The sequence below is a fragment of the Taurulus bubalis genome, assembly GCF_910589615.1.
Source record: "Taurulus bubalis genome assembly, chromosome: 13".
Lineage (NCBI taxonomy): Eukaryota > Metazoa > Chordata > Actinopteri > Perciformes > Cottidae > Taurulus > Taurulus bubalis.
Window position 1 is genome coordinate 17,162,810 of NC_136601.1, and position 25,468 is coordinate 17,188,277.

General features: G+C 41.6%; 1 protein-coding gene across 2 annotated transcripts in view; it reads left to right on the forward strand.

Annotated features, from left to right (window-relative positions):
• Positions 1–25,468, forward strand: part of gria3b (glutamate receptor, ionotropic, AMPA 3b) — a gene marked incomplete at both ends in the record, with an annotated part of 73,835 nt that overhangs the window by 14,735 nt on the left and 33,632 nt on the right. For both annotated transcript variants that reach the window (XM_079229149.1, XM_079229150.1), the window contains 2 exons: positions 8,252–8,491; positions 24,257–24,444. In XM_079229149.1, the coding sequence (XP_079085275.1) occupies positions 8,252–8,491; positions 24,257–24,444 (428 nt within the window). The remainder of the gene's footprint in view (positions 1–8,251; positions 8,492–24,256; positions 24,445–25,468) is intronic.

The window sequence follows — 25,468 nt, forward strand, 5'->3', positions numbered from 1 at the left end:
AAAAAAAGCAAAACACTTTCTACGAGACTCGTGTCTATGATGCATTCTAAGCACACTTGAAATGCGTTATAATGTGTATAAAGTGTAAATATGCACTCATAAATATCCATAATGTTGTATGACAAAAATATTCTTGCATAGATTTAATGAATTTATTTATGAATAGGTATGTGTTTATGGCTTTATTTATAAAGTACTATAATAATTTTATAGTGCATTATAAGTATGTTTATAATACAGATTACACATAGAAAGTGTTACCAAAACGTATTTCGGCCAAATCAGGTAAAACAAGGATTTATGACAGAGCAATCCTGATTTAAGCTTCATAAGATCTCTGTTGGAAGGAATCATGTTTTGAAAATATAAAAGTATAAATACAATGTTGAACATCAACTATTCTAGTATTAAAGAATAGTACATATATCCATCAATCCTTTGTTTTAAGGAGTAATTTCACTACATTATTATCCCCTGCCATAGAGTCCTGGTTTGGTTATTAGTATGTTTTTTTCAACCATAACCTTTTCATATCTCAAAATTGTAAAAAAAAAACAATGTTTCATTGAAATTGGGTGATTTAAAAAGCACCCAATTCAAGTTTGTAATCCTCACTTACTTTGGAGAAGATTTGACGGAATCATAACACATAATTCACGTGTAATATATATATTTTGGCTTGGCCAGATCTCCCTCAAAAAATAGATTTTTAATCTCAATGGGACTCTCCTGGTTAAATAAATGTTTAAATAAATAAATAAATGATCTCAGTCTTTCTCGCTAAGAGAGCAGAAGTCGGCTCACCTCTCATTAGGACGGACTGGGGTTGTCGGTTGTATTTGAGCCTTCTAGTTGCAGGATGGTATGGGATACTTTTGTTCTCCCTATGGATGCGTTTTAGGCCCAATTCTTGAAGCTTCAAAGAGAATGTATATCATGCTAACCAGAGTTAGAATGTTACGCTTTCACACAGATTTCCATAATGTCCTTCTCAGTTGGATTCACCACTCTGCAACGAGCTCAGAGTGGATTATGAAAAAAAATTAAAAAAAGAAAATGTTCATTTTATACTTTCATACAAATTTAAATTAATTCCTTCTCATAGGATATTCCTCGTTACCTGGTAACCATACAGCTCTGTTTTCCAGAGCTGTATGGTTACATACAACATGTTTTATTTTTGAAGATACTGTAATCAGTATGAAACAAACCAAAGGAATATATTCTAACTTGAGCTAAATTAAAATCAATCATTGTTCCATGCTAACAAATGTTTAACTCACGCAGTTTTGCTCTGTGGACATGAGTTGGATTTGTTTGTTCTCAGAAATGACTCCTGTCATATTTCTTTGCTCTGCCTTTCATGTGTTATTCTAAAAATAAGAGCAGCATTGCTGCCCAAAAATGACTTCCACTTATTTTGATATTGAAACATTTCCATTTTTTTAAATGTATAATAAACTTGTTATTTCTCACGTTGCATTCGGATCAAAATTGTAATCTGAGCAAGAAACTTGACAAAAAACTCTCACATACGATTTCCATGTTGGAATAAGATCCTCTTCTAAAAGTCGGCTTGCTCTCCCTCCAAGCATCCAGGCAGTGGAGAAACAGAACATTTATTTGTGCCTCCTTTGTGTAGAGTCTGCCAGCATACAGGCTTTCATAGACACACACTAATTTGAGCCATTAAAGTTACTAGCCAGTAACCTCTTTTGTGACTTCTACTAATGCATCTAGCAGAGAAGGAAGCGTCACACTGAAGTTGAATACACCAGATAGATACGATAAAACGTACACATACATTTTCTGTTATTAAATCCGTGTGTGCGCTATTGCGGCTTTACGTGACCACAGCATAATGTATCCGTCTTTATGTGAGTTTATTCAGTCACAACATTAAAAGGTTGAAATAATAGCGCGAAAATATGAGAGGAGGAAAATTGACTGCAGGTGCAAAGGAAGTTAGAAACCTGTCCTCCGCATGTGGAGGTGCTTATCTGTTCGTGGGTGTGAGAGTGACAGAGCATCCCCAGGCTAGGCTGCTTACCCTCTATCATCCATCATACACTCAGACAAACACACAAGCACATGCATGAAGACACACACACAGTTGCACGTCTGAGCTCACCAGTGGATTGCTTGTACTTTGTGTTTTTCCAACCCAAACAGCAGATGAGGTCGTTAGCAGGCAGGACGAGCACAGGGCAGGAGAGCTCGTACACTCTTGTTTATCGTCCTCTTTCCTGCATTCTGCTTGCGCATGGCAGTGTTTCTTGGCCCACTACTGCCACCAAGAATCAGTGTGAAACCATTGGCAGGGCTGTGCACTCGCGTGCAAACTGCTCCAAAGCGCTACTAGTTGTCATTAATGGACTTTGTTTTTTGCAAATGTAATGAACGCGTGCTGTCAATGAGGGAAATAGCGTATATGAGACAATATGAGTGTCAAAGCCTGCGACAGTTCATGCCTCTGTGGCTCAGTTGAAGCTGAAGTTGAAGAAGAAGCTGACCATGAACAGCATCTTCCCTGGTTTAAGTCCAGCTGGGGACTAACGCAATCTGATTGAGGCATAACATGCTCTCTATTAATGAGAATATTTTTCATGTATCAATAATGTATCAAAATATGACAAATGTAGGGGAAAATCCCCTCCAAAATTGTCAAATTGGGGTATTACAATAACATCTGTTCCACTGTTATGCATTACATCTGAAAATCATGTTGTACTGTATGTGTATTGTGCACAAAAAGAAGAAGGTATTTAGTTCAATTACAGTCAGTTTAACCACAAGATGATTCCACTGAACATCGATTAACAATAAAATAAAAAATACCCTACATGGCCGAGCTCTAATGTCAACCACTGGATTAGTTTGCTGTATGTAGTAAAAGTGTTTTGTTTGCTCGCTTTTCTCAATGTGTGAGTCGCTGTTGTTCAACCTAGCAGGTGATTTAAAGAGGATGTTGATGGTGCAGGACTACTAACAGCTTCCTTTTAACGTTTCACGGCACCATTGCAGTTGAGTCGTTCTTGAATCTAGGTCTGCCATTTGAGTTAACAGTTTGAAGCACTTCACATCTCTATATGACAAGAGCTGATGCAATCCCCCAGGGCACTTGTGAGCTATCTCCCATTGACAGCATCCCTTCTTCAGAGCAGGACAGGCTGGTTCCTGATGCAGGCTGGTGAAACTGGGAAGGGAGAGGTAGAAAGCAATGGAGGCAGAGACCCGCGAGAGAAGCTACGAGGGCCACGAAGAGATTGAGACAAATACTCAGGAAAATGGAGGACATTTGGCTGAGAGGAGAAACAACGGAGCCAAAAAGAGTGTGGGTTTTTGCGGAGAAAGACGAGGCAAACAGCTAAAGAGATACAATCATCGTTGACATTTACTGTTCCCAGCCCCCTTCCCAAGGCGGCGCAAAGCTCTGGCTCATGGGCCTCAAAAAAGCATGGGATCTCAAATACTTTTGAGTGCATGAAAAGGTTTTTTTCTTCTAATGAATTAGCTCAGCGTGCCTGCAGGATACCACATATCCCTCTGAACTAGCGTTCCAGGCCAGCCATCTCAAGTGATGCATCAGAAATGTAACATCCCCGTAGCTCTGCCGAGTGTCCTGATTATAGAAGGGAATGAGGGCGGCACACTGTGTGTGTTTGACCAGTGAACTGGAGATGGGATGCATGGTCCCCTGCAGCAGGGAGGGGGAGGAGGAAGAGGAGGAGGAGGAGGAGGAGGAGGAGGAGGAAGAAGAGGAAGCACGGCTAGCTGCAGAGGAAGAAAAAAAAGGGAAAATGAGTCGGAGGAGAAGGGAAGGAGAAGGAGCAGATGAGAGGGAATTGTCGTTGTGTCGTTTACCACTCAGTCCCCAAGCGAGCTCTTTTAATGGCTCTGTGTAGATGTGCATGGCTGTCTGAGAACTTGTGAGTAAATTAGCATTATTGAAATCCAAGGTGACACTCCCAGAATCATTGAATTATATTAACTGATGTGTTATTTTGTCAGAGTTGGAGATAGGTTTGGTCGTCTTATTTCCACCTACAGGACATTTACTTCACTTGTATTTAATTACTGAGAGAGATGAGGACGATGCATTTCTCCAGAGCAGCTCTCTCTTCTGACTGTACTGTGCACTTTTTTTTTTTACCAAAGTCCATCACCAATCTCCGCACCGCTGATGGAGCGGGGCGATATTATGTGGGAAACAATGTGAAAGGGGGAAGAGAGAGGCACTCAGGTGGAGAGAGATACTGCCACGCTTGAAGAGGATGTATGCTTTGGGGGATGACCAGATGGCTGAGGCAAAAGGAGAGGTCAAACCAAGTGGTGAGGAGAGTGGAGAGAGACAGTGAGGCGGTGAGGGAAGAGGGGGATCAGTCCTGCATGGAGACACATCTCCGGGAGAGTGAGTGAAGTGCATACGGCTCTTTCCATTTGCCGTCAGTAGAATCTTTCTAAAAACAGTTTAAGTTCTGAGTTTCGCTCTAAAGAATTGCAAATAATAGGAAACTCAATATGCAAAGGTTCAGACATGAAGATGCAACTAGTAGTTTGTGTTAAAACTTTTTCTTTTCTTTTCTTTAACTGATTAAGCTGGAATCTTAGTGTAATTCACTCTACTTTTCACTGCAAAGAAACATTGATTTTCTCTAGGTCAATATCTTTCTATTGAATGTTTTTCCTTTCTTTTTTTGTTTGCTATTTCCTAATAATACATTTCCCAGTATAAATATTCTGCTCATTCTGCTGTCTTGTTATTCACCCTTGACTGAAATAATTAGAGTTTACTAAAATTGAAAAGAGTAAGAAATATACGTGCGCCACAAATTAACGAGCCAGCAAATTGGTCCAGCTTGTTACATAAATGTAGATCATTTAGAAAGTTACCTAGAAGTATGTGATAAACAAACAAAACCGCTAGCTCATTCCTCAAAGGTGATCCTGGCTGTTGGTGATAAGAGCCAACAATTGTGTTTTCTCCACCAACACTGGGTGCAGCAGCAAATTGTTTCCCACTATTTTCCCAGAGTAGATTGTGAAAGGGGTGGTTGCAGACTGCCAAAAGAAGGGTCATTTTTACTCATGTGAGGAGACATCTACTTTATCAATCACGATGGACAGCGGTGCTTGTTCCACCTGAAGGTTCCTGGAGTTCAGATTTACGATCACCTCCACGCTACAGTACATAAACACATTTATGAACCCACGCCGTCTCAACATGTGGCGTGGCTTGTTCGCCTCTGACCATGAAAATGTTCCAGCGCTGATTGACAGTGAGAAAACAAGGTTTCTGCACACCACAGCATATTGCTCCCCATTGAAAATAAATTACGCCGCTTCCATTGATTGTATGTAGCGCAACACTATGGTGGGGTCTATTACAGCAATGCATGCACATGGATGTGAACGCCAGTCCTGTTGAGCCGCAGATGCTTGTGAGGACAAACTGTGCAGAAGTTGGAGGTGCCGACGGTGGGCGGTTGTTGTGGCAGGATGCCTTGTTTCTTCGGGGGGGTGCTGGCAGATTTGGTGCAGTGAGACTAGCGAGCGTGTGCCCCCAAAACATAACAGGTCATTTTTGGTCTAGATTAGAACATCCGTTGGAACCTCACCGCCATGGGTGACCATATCTGGAGCTCAGTTAACTCGAGATGGCATAGCTCATGGGATCCCTGCAACGCGCTAACCTTTCCACTGCAATAAGGTGGCAACCCACCACAAAGGGTGCCGCATCGAGACACTGTCCATGTAACGGGGGCAAGAGGGAGGTAACGGGGACATATCTGTTCCGGAAGTTTGGGCTTGCTCAAAGCTCAACCTAATAAGCAGAGGACAGCTGAGCAGAAAGAAAGAGGCTGCCAGATCTGATCCCGTGGGATAGCTTCTATGTCAGAACTGGCCCAAATTAAGAGGGAGTGCAGAAAAAACTGGGCCTCGACAAGTTCTGCAGCTACTACTGCCTCCCTTTCAGTGCGGGAGATTGCACCACTCACCCTGCTGCACTTGCCCACAATACCGCTGTCCATCTGTTGATTCCCTTATCAAGAAGCAGTGGTGTGTGTGTGTGTGTGTGTGTGTGTGTGTGTGTGTGTGTGTGTGTGTGCGTGTGTGTGTGTGTGTGTGTGTGTGTGTGTGTGTGTGTGTGTGTGTGTGTGTATGTGCGCTGCTGAAAATGGATGCTTATACCTTGGGAGAGGTGTCTGTACCAGGACAGATAGGGAGGGAATAGAATTAAAAAGGATGAGGCAAATCCCACCAGTGACTAGATCTCTCATTCTTACAGCAATTGTGCTTAAGAGCCAAAGAAAACATCTGAGAGGTTTGCACATACTGTCGCACTTCTTTTTCACAAAGACAAACAACAACAAAAAGGTTATCGTGTGCATACATGTGTGGTTTCATATTAGCTCGACGGCCCAATGTGTCCAGTTCAGCATGGATCACCTTGATGAGTGCTTTGACTTATAATTTAGAGCAGTGTTTATTAAACAAGAGCCTACAGGACATGTCTGATGCATCGCATCCGTAACAATTGAATGAAATCCCGTCAGCCAATCGGAAACAAATATTTAACACGGCAATTACTTAAGATTGGATAGAGCCTGCCTTCCCTCCTGTCAGCCAACCGTCGTACTGGAATATTCAAAGTGTTTACGGATGTTAAGAATACCTGATTACCCAGTGGGAGCTCTTGAGAGTCAATCAGAATAAGTGAGCAGCCATTCGCGATCGGGTGGGAAAGGAGAATGCACCTGTAGCTCTGAATGTTAGTTTACACAATAATGGCTTCTGACTGAGTGCAAGTCGCTCCTGCCTGACGATTTACGCCGTCCCACTAGAGAGCATGATAGATAAACAAACAAATGGAAACGTTTTTGACAGACACACACAATGAAAGAATAGATAGGGGGAAAACAATATTGTATTACTGAGATGTTCACTCAAGTGGTTGTTATAGATTTGTTCAAGTGAAAATATTCAAATTATGGTTTAACTTTTTATTTTCATCAACCTTTGGTTGCCTCAGATACTAATTGTCACCGAACAGGGTGTAGTTTGTCGTAAGTGGGGGTCAATCTTGTCTCATAATGTCTATTTGCGTACCGTGTAACTATGCAAAGCTACCACTCAGGCATGTCGCCATTAGTGACATCGTGGCATCGGTGAACAGCAAACGTTTTGGGTTAAATTCACTTTCACTTTTCACTCGAGGCAGAAAGAGCTGTCTTTTTCAGCTCTTTCGTTGTGAGGCAACCGAAGCGGTGACGGGCAGCTCACAGCTGCTGCAAATGCTGCAGTGAGTCGTTCCCTGTGCATGAGGGAACAGAGCGATCACTGGTGGGAGCTCCTGGTGGGAGCTGGAGACCTCCGGTGAATGGCGTTGACTTTTTCTATCCATTGGCTGCCACTGTTCTCCCGAAACCAAAAAACACTCACACTGTAGCGCTTGCGTTTACAGCTGCGGGATTTTTGCCAACATCCTGTCACATTGCAGTCCCCTATTACCAGACCGGCTCACCGTCGCGCTGTCTTTTTGTGCAGTGTGTAGGAACACACACCTATGTATTGTGATTACGGGGGATGGGTTTCATTTAGGGCTGCAACACAACTCAATTTAACGTGCACTCCAGTGATTTGGTAATAATACAACGTAGTACAAAGTAAAGGGAAATGGTCAAAGCAGCAGAAGCAGAGATAATGCATAATGCAACTTCATAGTGTCTTTCATTAGACCCTTCTTAGCTGGTAAATACCTACATCTTTCAACTCCTCACCCCCAATTTGTAACACAAAGATGTCTGTAATCATTGTCTGGTGTGCCCGTAGTCCGGAACCAAGCCCAGATAACCCTGATGTCATATTTTGGGTTATTTTAATTGTATCCCTAATGACAATGACCATTCATTTAAATCAGGAACTCTCTGATCAAAGAATAACAGAAGATCAATTAGTGAGAAAATGAGTTGACCCATGAAGTTAGTTAACCCATCACCTTGGGCTGTAGGTAATTAAAACGGTCATTGTAAATATAACTTTTATTATTATTCATATTTTTACAGGACTTTGTCAAATGTCTTGGGGGTCATTACGTGACAAAAACCCTTAATTGGCTATTAGTGGTCGGTCAAACAACCCAATTGATCTACTACTGCCTGAAGTGATGACACACATTTGTGAATGTGCATATTCGGCTGAATGATGTCCTAACCCTCGTGTCCTCTTGTCCTCTGCTGGCCCCCCGCAGTCTGCTCCCAGTTCTCCCGCGGAGTGTACGCTATCTTCGGATTCTACGACAAGAAGTCCATGAACACCTTGACTTCGTTCTGCGGCGCCCTGCACACCTCCTTTGTCACACCCAGTTACCCCACCGACAACGAGGTGCAGTTTGTCATCCAGATGCGCCCCGCCCTCCGCGGTGCTGTCCTCAGCCTGCTCTCTCACTACAAGTGGCAGAAGTTCGTCTACCTCTACGACACCGACCGAGGTAAGTGACAGCGCGGGTCTTGAATCAGGACTTCCAGCTTGAATTACAGTGTAGAACCACAGGACATGTCACAGAGGCTCAGAATAGCAGCGGCACACCGGGGTTAGCAGAGGATAGATTTCCCTTGTAATAATTCATGAAAGCTCTGTAAATGCTTGAACTGTTAACACTGCACTATTTTATACAGTAGTTTGGTTTTATGCAAATGTTAAATATACTGTATCCGCCAGCAGCTCTTAACTCTTGCAATAACACGTTCCACTTTAAGAAACGACGCATCTTAAGAACTATAACCTTTGGGTTGGGAACAGTTGGCTGGTTGGTGTCAGTTAATCTTCTGCTTAATCATGTTGTTGACATTGGCTTGTGTTTGATCTGAAATGAGGTATGTCACAGCTGCTACTAAAGTGTTTTCCACAGAAATCAGAGTCTCTGGCTGCCTGTGGGTGCTGCTTATTGTGTTGCGTCAATGAGGGTTTTTGTGCAGTTCCCAGATTGCATTGCCGAGTTGACAATAGACACTGGTTTAATGCAGCGGCACGCCGAGTGTCTGACGACCTGTAAACATGGCAAAGTGTTCATTTCGGGGTGTTCCAATGTCGAATGAGAAAATGAGCTCATTATCTCTCAATAGAATAATGATCCCCTCCTCCTACAGAAACTTAAATTTGCTCAAGCAGCATCTGGGTAGGAGGGTTGGATATATATTCAGGATTTGACAGACAAAGCTACAATATGTCTTCCTCTTTGCGAGGGTGCCAAAAAGGGGGGCTGCGTATTCCTCCTGCACTGCACCGAGCAGTTTGGATGCCTGTGTTTATTTGCTCATTATAGAAAGGTCCAGATATGCTCCGAGCTATCCGCTCTCTCTCTCCCAGCCTCACGCCCCCTCCTCTCTGCGTCTTGCTTTGAGGCAGAATATGAAGTGTCCTTTAGCGCGCAGTCCTCAGTCTTTGGGTCTCCGGGCCTGTAGGGTCCAGAGATGAGGGCCTTAATCCTCCACGCAGCCTGCAGATAATACGTGGTTAATTAGGGTCACTCTGACGAGAACACTCATTGGATCTTTCCCCGCGGATGCTAGCAACCCACACGTCCTTTAGCACAGCCAATACCGCCCCGCTACCGGTGCCCATCCCTCTGCTTCTCCTCTTCTGTCTGGCAAGGGAGACTGTCTGGGGCAGAGTTGGATACGTAGCGGAGGTGGGCAAAAGAGGCTGAAATACCAAAACAGAAGAGGTGTTGGAGAGAGAAAGAGCGATGACAAATAGCTGTATACTTTGAAGAGAAAATAGAAGGACAGAGGGCAAAAGGGCCAGGCAAAGTGAGGAGGAGGAGGAGGAAACAAAACCCGATGCAATCCAGCAATTAAGGCAACAGCAGGCGCGTGTGATTTACAGGCTGTTACCTGTGTACAGACAATTCCCTGTGTACTGTACATACCCGTGCTGAGGCCCATGCCAAGCCACTTTTACCTCTCTCCCCACTGCCAGTGGTGTAAGACGATCCCTTATTAGTAGGAGGACATTGCCCCCAGGAGGGGATTAAAGTCGTTTATTGATGCACTCCATCCAGCACTTTGGGGGGCTTTGACACTTGGCTCATCAAGCAGACAGATGTGTCAGGGAGCCTCTACCTTCGCTTATCAGGTAGTGCAGCTCCCCAGGCAATATGGACACTGACTGCGGGCTAAACCAGGAGGAGTGACAAGGGGAAATAGTCTTCAAGGATGTATGTTTTTTGACCCTCTGGCTCTGAGGAAAAAGTTAAATTGTCAAGACAACTGCTTGCGTCTGTATCACTGTCTGGATTATTTGAGTTATTTATTTATTGGAGCGGTTCACAATTATTATTTTTGTCTGAAGTACCCCTTTATTGACCACATCCGTCATGTTCCCAATGTATTGTTTATTATAGCGTATGTTAGGTAACACCACAAAATAGTTAATATTGTTGCAAAATTGATGATTGAATTGTTGATGTTAACAATCGGTTTTAACCATTTATCCATCAGTTTTATCTAATAATTTCAGCTATGTATCCATTACGTTAAGCTAATAATTTCAAGTCTTAATGTATTACTTTTAGCTATTTATCCATTACTTTTATTTAATTATTTCAGCTAATTATCAATTACTTTTAGGCCGACTGTTTCAACTATTTTCCATTAGATAAAACAAATAATTTCAATGTATTATTGATTAGCAAACAAATTTAAATTTGGCTAATCAACTGTTCATCCATTACTTTATTAAGCTAACTATTTTCACCTCAGTAGTCTTGCTTGCTACACTCTCAACGTGACTCATGTGGTGGGTGCAGCAGCTCACAGGAGCTGGTAGGTTACTGGTTATTATGACAATTAATTTGCTTAAAAGTCAGCATCAAACTAATTTATAATTCTTTTGGGATTTTTATTTTTCTCCTTCAAACAATTATATGAATATGTATTTTTGATCAACTCGTAATTTGTATTGTTTTTAAAATTAGATGAGCTACCAACAATCTTTCCATGTATCCTTTCTCAGCTATACCCCGGGGTACAAGTACCTAGTAGGGTGTCACAGATCTTTGTAATTCTTTGTACACTCTCACTAATGCTGCTTTGGGTCACTAAATTGGGAGTTAATGAAAGATCATTGTCTTGCTAGCCATTGTGTAATTGCATTGTCTGAAAAAGAGGCCTGACGTCTTGGCAAATAACAACTCAGTGAACTCTGACCTAAGTGCGACCAAAATAATCTTTACACAAGTAAAACATTTTAAAAAAAGGTGGGCATGTAACAATACAACCTCATAAGCTGCTGGTTCAGACATATTTCTAATTTTGTTGTGTGATACAAAGAACCGGTTGCGATGTAGAGCATTATTATCTTGAGTGCTTTTTGCCTTTTAGTTTGTGTTTAATAAAAGCATTGATCATCCATAATAGTATACTCAACTTTTCAATTATTCTCTAAACCCTGCTATTCAGGAGGGAAAACATGGCGCATTCACTAGCTGAGTTCCACCAAGAGATTTCAGTCAATAGAAAAGATTAATTACAGCCACAGTATTCATTTGGCTCTTATATTGGGCTGGCAAAAAAAATGCTTTTAGTCCTTAGTGTAGTGCTTTCAGTCAGAGAGTGATGGTCCATATGCTTCAGGCTCAGATGTATTGGAGGGAAATGAAGGTAAATTTGTACCCTAAATGCCATTATGAGACAGCTGTATGAAAGTAGATGTTATGATGAAGGAACTGCACTGGAAGCAAATGGAGCTTCTGCAGGCAGTTATATTAATGATTGGCTCCTGTTCTTTTATGTAATCTATTGTCAGGGAGCTGTGTGTGTGTGTGTGTGTGTGTGTGTGTGTGTGTGTGTGTGTGTGTGTGTGTGTGTGTGTGTGTGTGTGTGTGTGTGTGTGTGTGTGTGTGTGTGTGTGCGCGTGTGCTTTAAACACAGGTATTACCGTTGGTTCTTTTGAATCACTCCCAAACATCACATAGACTTGCACTCCTTCAACCGAATTCTGTGTTTCTCCCAATTCTTAGCTCTCCAAGAGGGAATATTGCTTATTCTTTCCTTCCAGTTTGCATCGGTAGACACATTTCCCCTCTCTCAAGCTGTATAGGGTGAAGGTAGATGGACCTTGCCCTTTCTCTTCTGCGGTCAGGTATGGGCAGATAATTGCCAGGTCTGTGCAGCAGAGACAGATGATTACAGGCTTTATTGTCTCTCCCAGGCACAATCAACCCTGATTCAGCAATCTCACCTCTACTTGATTTATGAGTCACTCTCTCACTCTCTCTCTCTCTATCTCTCTCTTTCTCTCGCCACTGTGTCTTCATATGCTTTTAGCTTTCTCTTATTTCCCTTCTTCTTGAGAGTCCTGTGAGAGTCAGCTAGCTGTGACTCCGATAGTACAAGAGTCAAAACCTTTCCTGCCTTAAATGCTGCAAAGTGGTCAGGAAAAGACAAATTATGAAACAAACCACAAGTGCACAGTGTAAAGTTAAAAATGACGAAAGTGGCAGATTTAACACACCGAAATTCATACCATTTTTTTTTTAACAGTTCAGATAAAGGCAGACCAAAGTGTGCTTCTCATTTCTACCCGTCGTTTGTACAACGTTGTGCAACTGTCTCTGGCAGATTGCATCAGCTCAAGTTAGCGTCACAAGTTGGTTGAAAGGCTATCTCCAGCTGACCTCTTCACTCTTCAAGCCTCCTGTTCGCTACATGCATGATGTTGTGCTTGAAGACTGAGGCTATAGTTAATATGTCCCAGTATAGGACAGGCTAAACCGGGGTAAGACATCCCTCAAGCTAAGAAGCCGAGGCGTGTCAATGGAAGCGGACTGTCGCCCCTGAGCCTAACTGTCGCTAGAGGGGTACCAAGAGCATCCTAGTTTGAGTCGTAGGGGCACTGACCATCTGCCCTGTTTGACGATATGCAAGCGAGAATGTGTCGTTAGAACAGATACTCCACTACTTACTTGTTTACTCTTTTGGTTTTGGAAAGGCTATCGAAGGACACCACCATCTTAACACTTAAAATGTGTATTAAATGAGGATTGTTCTAAATCTGACAAGCCTGCTGAACCTAGTTACACTTGCTAAGCCGTGATTGGACCGTCGCTGCATGGGGGAGGGGTGAAGAAAAGGGTCAATCGTATGCCTGGCCTTCCCTCATGGCTGCTGTTCCACTCTGCTCCGTGTCTTCATCTCTCCCCTGCCTCTCTGTGTTATTTTTATTTTGTCAGTCTCGAGTAAATCCTGTTCACCTTGAAACGAGCAGCTCGACATAAAAAATAAAACAATGTGAATGAAGATGTAAGTATGACTGATGGAGTCCTCTGACGGAGGGAAAGCGCTTATATTTTCCATTGACATTTAGTGAATACCAATTCTGCACTGATATTTTGTGGTAAAACCTGGAGCTGCCACCTCTTTATATCCATGATGATGTTGTGAGACACGGGATTTTAGCCCGTCTCACAACATCCATCGCCACACCAAGGCGTTAATGACATATGAGTAGCAATGGCGGGCCTCATGTCATCGTTTTCCATCATTTCCTCTACAATCGATGTTCTGAATGTGGTTTAGTTCGGAGGAAAGCGATCCAACACGTATCAGCTGCACTTAAAGAACAGAGCTATTTACTTTTATCATTTAACTGCTGACAGTTGAAATAGCTTTCGATGTCATAGCCTCATTATAGCACCAGGAAGTCAAATGTTCTTTGAACAAAAACCTGTGGGAGCTGTATTCCAGCATTGAGTCCAAAATATCTGCAGGGCACTTCTTCCATTCACTCTGTCAATATTTCAAATGACCCCCAACTGCTTAGGAGTCAATACAGCAAACGTATCTGGAACAATAAGGCACATGAACAGTATTGATCATAAGAAGTTGCTGCAGTATTTTTAACCAAAAAGGGGACAGCTTATTATAAAACATGCAAATATGTGCAAATCCTGACCTATACTCTATTGTCTCCAAAGTATGTGCAGTCACATTTATTGTTAAAGGTCTTAAAAATGTCAATATTGAATTAAAATGTTGTAGCAAAAGACAAGCAAGCCCTTGCAGTGCAGGAAGAAGTGGAACTACACCAAATCTCAAGAGAAATATCATTACTTAAAAAAGTTTTAAACCTAAATCAAACAAGCCAATTTGGGTTTCTTACAGTGGACGCAATGATCTGATTCTGTGGTTGTTGATAAACTGGATACCAAAATCAGACTAAAAGGAAGAAGCTGAATAACGTAGATGTATGTACATTTTACCAACGTGATGCCACAATAAACAGCAGGTTTCTACTTACCAAAATATGGAAATGTGCAGACATTGCACATTTGTTAAAAGCGCCCGAGAGTCCATTTTATTTAATGTTTTAGTTGTATGGTTTTATTTTATTCATGTTTTATTCATGTTTTATTCCAATTTTTGAATATTCCCTAAAAGTTTTAATCAATTGTTTTTTGAAAGCCTGCACTTGCAGGTCCCACTGATCATGATATCATCATGAAATGACACTAAAATGACAATAGTATTGCTTTTTTCACAATTATTTCTGGGACAATATATTCTCCAACTAAACTCATTATTGTGAAAAAATCGGTTACACAGCAAATTGCAGGAAGGCAGATTTCCTCTCAACCGCAACTTTTTAGAGGGACAAATGATTTTCAGTCAGCTAATTTGTCATAATTTACAGTCTGTAATATCAAAGAAATAGCCACTCAGTGACTCTAAAATAAAACAAGGATCATTTTCTAGCCCTACTGTGTATTGAGTCAGAATACTTTGACTGCAGCGTGTGACCGAGCAGAATCAGTGTGACGCTGTCAGCCGACATGCACGCGCTGCTGAAAGGCTGCTTGTGTGATGTGGCTCGTGTAGCATTCAAGTCACATGTAGCAGCGGCCACAGTGTGGCCAATGTGTCAAACAGAAGAATTGAGCTTTTCAGCACGCTGAGAGCAATGCATACAGTAGACTTTATTACTATATTACAAGCTGAATATAAAGCGCCCAATACAGTACGAAACCTACTCATTGAAGAATGTTAAATGTATCCTCTTATTTATCAGGTGTTAGAAATAACACATCTTGATACATAGTCTTTCATTTTCATTTTATGACTATTTGAAGGGCCAAATTGCCGTCCTTAGCTTGTCATTTCAATTTATTGGTTAAACCCTTTTAATACCGTCCCTGATGACATGCATCTGGTCTCTGTCCCTGTAATTTCCATGCTGAACAGCATTGGTGCTTGCGGACACCAAGCATTTAATAAACCAGATTAAACAAAGATGTGGATCATGTTACTGTTGTCCCTGAAGTATTTGTTTGTATTAGAGTTTGGGGTAAATTTCACAAATTATATTGAAGTGGATGAAACTCTGAACGTGTGATTGCCTCTGTAATGGCTGCTATTGTCAGTGGAAGGGTAATTATGATTACATGATTATTTGCAAACATGCTAAAACGCAAAACAAATCAGATTAATCACATTCTAGCTGCATCAATCAGGACCACTTGGCTATGAATGAAACCCTCATAAGTCACCACAGACCCTGTTGATCAGCTCTTAAACAGGCAGACATGATAACTCCAGCCTGGCACAATTGGCAGAGTGATGCGCCAACAGGGCCAAGAGGCTTGTGGATGGGAAGCTTGGATGACCGCACATATTTAGCCTTGTTTCTAGCCAAGCTACTGTAGATAGAAGGATAGGGCAATCAGGCAGATACACTGTAACCACAGCAAACCTTGCTCCCTATTCTTTGGCAATCCCTCTAATTGGCTATCCAGAGGCAGTGCCCTTTGTTCCCTAAAAGAGTCAAATAATGAATGTCTCCCGCTGCTCTCCTGGATGCCTTTGATGGCAAACCAAATCAAGTATGTCCTTTAATTTGATTGTAGTTGTCTGGCATTGCTTTTACTGTTGTAAACATAACAAATAAAGCAATGCGCTACACTACCAAAAGGAAAGTCCAAACTCCAGTGATTAAACATAGGAATGGCTTGAAATGGATATTCCCTTCTTTTACATAATCAGTTCAAAAGGTGTGGAGATATATGTTCATGTGCAGTGGCATTAGTTTGAAAAGCAATGTTTTTTTTCTCCGATGTGACTGCGAACCGTCAGCTGCCTTTTCCCTTTCAATTTGTTATACAAGTCATTTTAATGCCACTCTGACACATTTCACACAAATAATGTCTCGTCGAGTGTAATGTTGTCGCCCACAATTGTTGATTATACTCTTCACTCACAATGTGAGTTAATAAGTGTGAATCTGAGCTTCCAACCGCAACCATGTCTATATCATAGACCACAGCTTGTTTCCTTGGCTCTATGGTCTCATCACAGCCACTATAATGGCACATCAGCTGCACCCAGCTGAGACTTTACGCACACACATATGCCTCTTGTGCTTTAGTGGCCCTCTCCTCCACGCCGGCTTCATAACAGCTAAATTATGCATGCATCAGGAGAATAAATCAGCTTGGACAGGCTGACAAGAAAGGGCACATCATTGAAGCCATAAAATGCACAGGCAATTTTTTTTTTAAAGAAATATGGATGAAGCTATGCATCACTGACATTATTTTCTCCCGTTTTTATTTTGCACACATAAACAGGTATCACTGCCAAAGTGACATCCACATATACAGATAGTCCAACCTGCAATGGCAACCTCTGTAACTCAGTAACGCCTTGAAAAACTGCAAGTCAAAAGAAGAGATTGGAGAGCCATGGTCTGTCACTATAAGCACACAATAAACCTCCATTCTGTCTCTGTGTCCCTTTTTAACTGAACCTGGAATAAAGCCATATTACCACCTACCCACTGCTAGCTTCAGCAGCCATGAAATTACTGCTGGGAGCTTTTTTTCATTATAACAAAGACGGCCTTTGCTTCATGCTGCCATAGTAGAGGTTGATTACTTTGATGTTACACTATTTTACAGGGCCAATTTTTTGTCCAAACAACACATAAAACATATTCTAAAGAGTAAACATGAGAGTAAAATAATATCTGGACTCTTTTCATTTACGGTAAGTGTCTTTTTTTTTGGTGTAATTTGTCCTTCAATAGATCAATTCCTTCTACCCACATACACACACGACTCTATGTCGTCTGTTAGCGCACATGCTCATCAGTGTTTATGTGTCGGTACGTCTCAGTATGCCGTGTGAGAGAGAGAGAGAGAGGGGAAGAGAGAGAGAGACCAGGAAAAAAAGACGGGGAGAGATGGAGAAGCTCTGTGGGTGGATTTTCCGTGGTAAAGCGCCACTCTCCTCCCTCCTACATGTATGCACTTCTAAAGATGCAGACATCATGCTGCTTCTGTTTGATTTGACATGTGCTGTCTTTTTGATTAGGACAACACTTGGCTGTGAAACTGTTTTTGGTTATAGGCCTACTGTAAGCAACACATCAAAGCCGCGGCTACACACTTTTGGGCTCGACTTTGGCATTTGCGCCACGGCGATTGCTACGTTTTCCGCCCCGCAGGCAGGGAGAAGTGGAGGGGCTCATACTGTAGCTCTGGCTATAATGGTTTTCTCCTCCACTAAATTACATAAGTTGAATGGACCTGTTTTTTCGTCTTTGTCTTTTAATTGTCAGTAGTTAAACACTTTCCTCAAAGGCACCTCAATTACCATGTCTTTACAGCTGATCACAGATTCTCATCTCATTCTTCATCAACCATCAGACGTTGATTGCCTGTTTGTTGCGTCTGTATATCATTTGCTGGATAAGTCAACAGCACGGGTCATATAATCCCAGCAAACCATGGCCGATTTTATTTATATTTTGGGCATGTGCCAGATGACTAATGAGAGGAAATATAAAGCTGTCTTCCTCTCCCAGCCCAAGATTTTGATCTCCACTGCACAAACACTGGAGGGATCCTCAGAGCCCTGTGAGCACACTTAGCCCAGAGGCAAACACTCACCAGGCCCTAAATACTGTAAGTATTTATTTTGGCTCCCTCAAAAGACAATCGAGACGAAGCAGCTGTGGGAATATTTATACATTAGAATGTACGTAGCGACATAATTAATGAAGAGTGAGAGTTTGACAGCTGAAGAATTTTAGGTCGACATTTCTTTCACGCTCACGACACAAGGGTGAGAACGAAGCTGGCATGCTGGTATGTTATGACCTACTTATCATATTCCAAGTTCCAAGACCACTGAGTTTGCTAGGATTTCTAGTTTTATTGACACGTTCCATCCAGTTCAATCCAAGATTGTAGTGTTTCAATATTTTGCAAAAGAACACACAATGCACAAAATCTGACGAGAAAAAGTGAACTTTTATCAACATTTATCATTCATCATCGTGACTCTACTTGTTGTGCAACCTGAACCACTGTCTGACACAAGTTATTCCATGTAAACTATTATTATAAAAGAATCAATCTTTTTGAGAATCGATACAGTATCACAATACGTAATATTGCGATACTCAAGTATATCTATATTTACTTATACACCTCTATAAAAGTAGAGTAAATGAATGTGTTTTTATTGTACTTGAATTGATTAATTGACCCTTTACAGAAATATGTGACAGAAGGTGAATTGCTGTGGTGTCTGAAAAGTTCACTCTCAATCTTACTCTGCAGTTGTTCAGTCCTACACCTGGTATCAAGCCAAACTCCACAATTATGAGCCAAAGCCATTATCTTTGTGGTTTCAATTCAGTTGTTTCTGATGCCCTCTGAGACCCTGGACAATGCTCAGCAGGCCGTTTCGCCCAGCCACAGACCCTCATTTACTAGTGGATTGGCAAGTTAGAGGAGAGAGCAGCCGCATTTACTATTGGCTAAACAACCACCGCCTTTTTTTCATGTCTGAGCTTTGGACTTTGATCCTTCAGAAATGAGTTCAGATTGGGGGTTTTCACACTCTTTGCTGTCGCCGGGTAGAATCAGTTGCTTGTGCTTCCCCTTTTTTGTGGTGTAGTGTAGTGTAGTTGACTTATTTACTTACATTTCATAATTTGATTAGATTAGTAGATATGATTTTTGATGGATGAGGATTAGTGTAATACCAACAGTGACAAAGTGTGATGATGCAGTGTAATGTAAGCAAGGGGAACAGTTGTGGCTGTGAAGATGGCAGCCAGTTGTAGCTAATGCCGAGCTAGATGCTTAGAGGAATTTGCAATATGGTGTCTCTGATTTGCCTTGTTAGCCTGGATCAGCTGTGAGATATGAGAGAGAGAGAGAGAGAGAAAGAGAGAGAGAGAGAGAGAGAGAGAGAGAGAGAGAGAGAGAGAGAGAGAGAGAGAGAGAGAGAGAGAGAGAGGCAGGCCTCTGACACTGCACCGTAGCCTAATGAGAGGCAGGGAACCAAAGGAGCTGGGCAATGAGATTAGATGCAACTCAATTCAATTACCGCTGAGCCGCCACGGGTAACGCTTCAGAACTCATCCTGTTAAGATCCGGTTCACAGACGAAGACGCGGACTGCAGCTCTCACTCAGCTGCTGTATGCTGCACTGCACAACATCTCACTCGCAACAGCTCTGATATATAAGCACATGGGGCGTCGTTAGGCTCTGTCGGGATTTGCTAGCAGACGCTGCAATGTTCTGATATAGATTTAAGGGAAAATGCTGAAATAATTGAGTTTTCACTCATCTCAACCATTTATACACTGCTCCACCAACTACAGAGTTGTTTCAAGTGTGTATTTGAGATTAAAGAGAAACCTATTACCCTGTTCAAGCTTGATGAAAAAAGAAATTGGGTTAAGACCCAGACTAACACCCCACACAGTAGCGTATTCCTACTCTGCCTCTTCCTCTAACCCAAACCAATGTCAATTATCATGTGACAACGAAAGCAAAGAAGGCAATAAGTGGAGCATAAACGTTGGCTAGTTAGCTAGCTAGGCTCCAGAGCTGCTGCCTGCCTAATACTTGAAGTAGTCTCGGCGAGGAGTGAGGCCAAGGAACCATAGACACAGCGCCTTCTCTGGCCACCAGCCTGCTGTTGGGCTCTTTTTCCTGTACAAGTGTCACTTTAGCATGAAAGCATGGTGGGATTAGCAAGGCAGCTAGCTAGCTAACTAGCCAGCAGCTAAGTGAGTAAAGCTTAACACTCAGAACAGGAAAGCACATTGCTATCGCTAGGTAAATAACTTTGTTCAGAGTGTTTTCTATAACCAGTGTTAGGATCATGTTTATGAACACACACACACACACACACACACACACACACACACACACACACACACACACACACACACACACACACACACACATACATACAGTGTATAGGGTGACCAGACGTCCGGATTTAGGCCGGACAGTCCGGATTTTCAATGCCCTATCCGGGCATTGTCCTCCTTTTTGGAGTTGCACTGGGCCTAAAGAGCCGCGGATAGAATATTTTGCTGGAACGCAGTCTGACAAATGATTGGTTAAAAGCGTTGTCAAATACATATCTGGTTAGGTTCTAGCCCTATATCATTGGTGGCTACGTCATATCTACGCTGCTGGCTACATTGACAGAAACTTGGCATGATGACAGAGGTGCTGTTGTCTCTTGAGCTTCTGCAGAGGGTGAAGGTGGAGTTTGCTTGAATACAGGTGAACTACTGCACACATACACAGATGAAGACACTGCACACAAGTCCCCAATAGACTGAATCACTTTAGAAATTCTTTACTTTTTGAGCCGTTAAATTTTAACCAAATTTGTTTGGTTTTCTTTATGCTTTTAAAACATTCATTTATCTGTTTACTATTTATTATGTATGTGACCTGTGATTGAATTTGTACATTTTAAGTCCACAAATGTTATGCTTTGTGGCACTCAGCACTTTAAAAGATTCATCTCAGTGGTCAGTTTTTGAACACCACAATGTATTGAATAAATACAAATACTGTGAACAAACACTTTTTGACTCTTCAAGACTATTCTTTCCTATTCTGTTACACATATATCATGTAGCAATCCCGCACAGTTGTATTGTAGAGGGGAGCATGCCAGAGTCCTATGCAATTATTTACAGCCTCACAAAATACTGCATAGTGTCCACCTTTTTGATGTAATGGATATGGTCACCCTAACAGTATACATGAATAACCCGTCTATTTTATGCTTGCATACCAAATATGCACATTGTACTCTGCTCCACTGTTTGTATGTTTCTTTGTTAACAGTGCGTACTCGCGACGAGCATTACACCATGTTTATATTCTCCCAGACTCGATAGCATGATTAGCTCTGAGGAGCATGATCAGCAGAAACTGCTGCACGCTGCTGCGACATCTGCACAGCAGGGATTTATAGCCAGTGATAAGGAAATCTTGTTGTTGTCTTCAATAATTTATGTTGTTGACTGTTTTACATTTTTGGATTTTTGCACAGCTGTAGGGCTCCTGAAGGCAAAGAGGTGAAAAGGATTTATAGCTTTTCTTCATGTTCGAAATAAATATCACAAGCAAAAGCATTTATGAGGGGTCTCCAATGCTGTAAGATGAATGATGATGATGAATCCATTGATTAGCGGAAGCTGAAAGGGACTCTGGCCGACAAAGGTGATTGGCAGTTGTACATTTATGCAGAGAATAAAAAACAGATTTATTTATTTCTTGTTGGTGGAGATGAAAAATGAGCTGTCAGTCGTGTTGCTGCTGTCACATTAAGTGACACTCAAAGGATTTTGTTCAAATTCCATTTTGAAGTCCAAATCACGAAACTAAACTTTTCTGCTGACTGTCAAAAAAAAAAACAGGAGCAAAAGTAATCCATTTCTGGACAGACTATTTACCACTACTAGATTCCATCTCTTAATTTCCATACAAATGTAAAACTAGGCTGGCATGGAATCTTCTGTGAATCTTAAAATAATCCAATTGTTTCAACACAGTTCAGGGTTTGCTGGAGGCAGGAGAAGATGAGCTCCCCACAAATCAGCAATTTCAAAATAAAAGCTCTCTGTGTGATTGTAATCTGATTGACAGGACACTGTTTCCTTCGTTCACATAAGAATTCGCATAATTCATGTTTTCCCGGCACCTCAGAAATGAAAATTGGAAATGCACAGATTGTATAGACTCAACACTCCAGATATTCAAATATACGAAGCCCAAATCCCTAGAGCATTCCCCTGTAGGCATTTGTATTTTCTTTTGACGTGTTATTGTCTCTTTCAAGCTGCACAGGAATCAGTGATTGGCCTGATACTTGCAGCCCTAAAACAAATACCCACCTTATCATTTTAACCCATATGCGTCGCATGTCGTACACCCAACGTGATTACAGTGTACTAAATGGTTCATTGGCATTTTGTTTACCTTTACCAGCCGTATTCTTGTCAGTTTCCAAACCAAAAGAGACCATTTTGACCCAGTTAATCTGCATGACATCTCTTAATGTGAGAGGCTTTTATTGCTGGGAAGACTGCCATGCTATCCAGCTGGCTTGTGGTTGCTGAGGTTCTGAGCATATGCCTGAGGAAAATGAATAATGCATCCATGTTATTCAAACCTTCGTTCTGTAACTTTTGCTTTAGGTATGGGAGATGTGAGGAGGCATACTACATGAGAGACTGCTGCTGCTGTGCTCATGTAAAAATGATGATACCTCAGAAAAGCTTCAGATGTTTTCTCTTCACTTTTACATTTCTTTCTTTTTCCTAGAAAATTGTGGCTTTTGTCCAGGTAGAAATAAAAAAGTACATTTGACGATTTTATGCCTTCAGGCTACACTACCTTCATATTCCTCTTGTACTGTGGTGTTTCACATCAGATGTACAAGTGTTGATACTTTTAAGCAGCTCTGCATCCCAGAAGGTACGAAGGGACTATATGTGTGCCTCTATGCCCTCAACATGCAAACACAACGTCATCTGAACTCAATGTTGTGCTACAAGGTACATTCATGAACTAGGCTGAACTCCTTGGAGATGTGACCCGATAACCTGTTTGCCAGATAACCTTGAGGTCTGAGAGGCTGTTGTCCTCTGGACTGATGACACACAGTGCGTCATCCTCTGCAGCTTGCTGTGCCGCACGCCAAAAGATCATCTGATGGAGCTGTGGCCGCACGCTGCAGAGGCGGCCGCACACCGAGGTTGCAGACACATACGTGTCAAGAGAAAAGGGCTGCTTGACCATTCAGATGGAATGGAAAATATTTCAAAAGCAGATAAATGAAGAGCATGACAAAGTGGATTTCTTATATAGCTGTTGTTGTGTCTTTAGTCTCTCTGCTGGATTTGCACACTGCGCTTCAGTGTGTCAGGCAATTTGTAAAATACCAATTCACATATGACATTACTAGTAATTGTCACAGGATCTGTATATGTCTGAATGCGTGCCCGAATTAGCTGTTGCTGCAATTTTTTCGCAGCTTCTCTGTATCAGCAAACCACATGACGGACAATAAAATATGAATAGAGAGATGGAACAGAAGCTTCTTGTACATACAGTTTACATTTGCTTTGTCCATGGCTTAATGAAGTACCAGGAGTGTGCTTGATTTTCATTAATAACCTTCATGTTCATTCTCACCTCTATAATGTTGGAAAAGAGTTAAGCCATTTCTTTTAACTTGTGCTGTGTGCAATCAATCCCTCTCGAAATATAACTCAATTATTCATTTTGTGGTGTAGGATTTGACCATAGTGTTTCTGGGTGCCCTGTTAAATGAAAAATATTTCACGTGTGAATTAATCATCGGAAGGGCTCATTCTCCATTCTTCTGCTAGCATAATGATCTCTTTCTACGACTGGCCTGGATGAATCTTTCATTGTCTTTATCTTTAAATGAGTTGGCACAATCCTCTAAGGAGACACGGGCCGGGATGTGTTTCACCACATTGTCAAAGTTAACATGTGGCTGAGCTAAGTGCCGTGATTTAATTGATGCCAAGCGCAATAACATCACCCGCTGATCTTTTAATAATATGGAGATACAATTCCTGTGCCTTCATTTCATAATGATATTGCCTTCTCAGTATGCAAAGGTAAATTCACGATGGCTTCCACGCTCACATAAAGTCTAGACTCTAGACAATATTTCCAAGCGCCTGCAGAGTTTGGAATGCTATTTTAGATTGTAATGAGATGGCCTTTAACCTTTGGATTCAAGCAGAAGCCTCTCTAGAATAAATTAGCAGCCTCCCAGTTGCGTAACTGTAACCGTGTGCCTCTTTTGTGTCTAATCCTCTGGGTCTCTCTCTCTCTCTCTCTCTTTCTCTTTCTCTCTCTCTCTCTCTCTCTTTCTCTCTCTCTCTCTCTAGGTTTCTCGATACTGCAGGCCATAATGGAGGCAGCAGTAGCTAACAACTGGCAGGTGACCGCCCGCTCTGTTAGCGGCACAACAGATGCAGCAGAGTTCAAGCGCATCATTGAGGAGATGGACAGGAGGCAGGAGAAGCGCTTTGTGATTGACTGTGAGGTGAACAGGATCAACACCATACTAGAACAGGTGAACCTCAAACTCACTGCACATGTGGTACCAGCTGTAGATGAAATAACTGAACACCTGCACTGTTGCTTCCTGCTTAAGTCACATAATTACCAAGCACATTTTAAGTAACAAATATTAAAGGGCCAATCCACCAATTTGACATGTCAACTTACGAGTCATGGTGATCTTGAGTTAGACTGGAAGACGACACAACAAAAACTGGTTGCGTATGAAATAGAGCTGTGCAAAAATATTGATTTAGCTTTCTATCGCAATATTTTCTTCCCGACGATACAGTATATTGATACGTCCATAATTAGTATCAATACATTAACAAATAAATCCTTTTTTAAACTGATTTAAAATGTCCTTTAAATTGCCTCAAATCCCTCAAGCTGTGTATTGGCAAGCACCTCACGGTACATATTGTATCAGGTCGACTGAAATGGCTCCAAATAAATGCTAATGTTGCACCATGGCTACTCAATCTCACTGTTTGCAAATCAACCTTTCCATCTGAAAAACATCTACGTTTTCCCCCAAAGGGCCAAAAAAATCCATCCAAACATGTTTTTCTCATGCGAGTCCTCCGTCTTTATAGAAGTGGTGGAGTGGTTCTGTAGTTTTGGAAATCATTAAGTCCATAAAAAGACTTTTTCATAGCATACATTTTAACTTGTCATAGTAAGAAAAACTGACAATACGACTGATTGTTTTGTTCTACGCAAGTGTTCAAAAGTGACTCTGAGGCAACATGCACAATACCAGAACCCTGAATCAAAGCAGCTAAATGGAATTCAGCCATCATTGATCATTTGCACCTGTGCTTTTCCTACTGTGACATGTCAAAACATCTTCAATAAAAGAGGCCTATTCAGTATTTTAGATCCAAGATCTAAGACCCACTATGTCTGACTAAAGTATTGTTTGTTCTGCTGCTTGTTTTGCATGTGAGTTTTTACAAATAGTTGATATGTAATTTCCTTGAGTTTGTGTAACCTCATAAAAGCCTGTGTTAAATTGAATGTCTGGCACAGCAGTA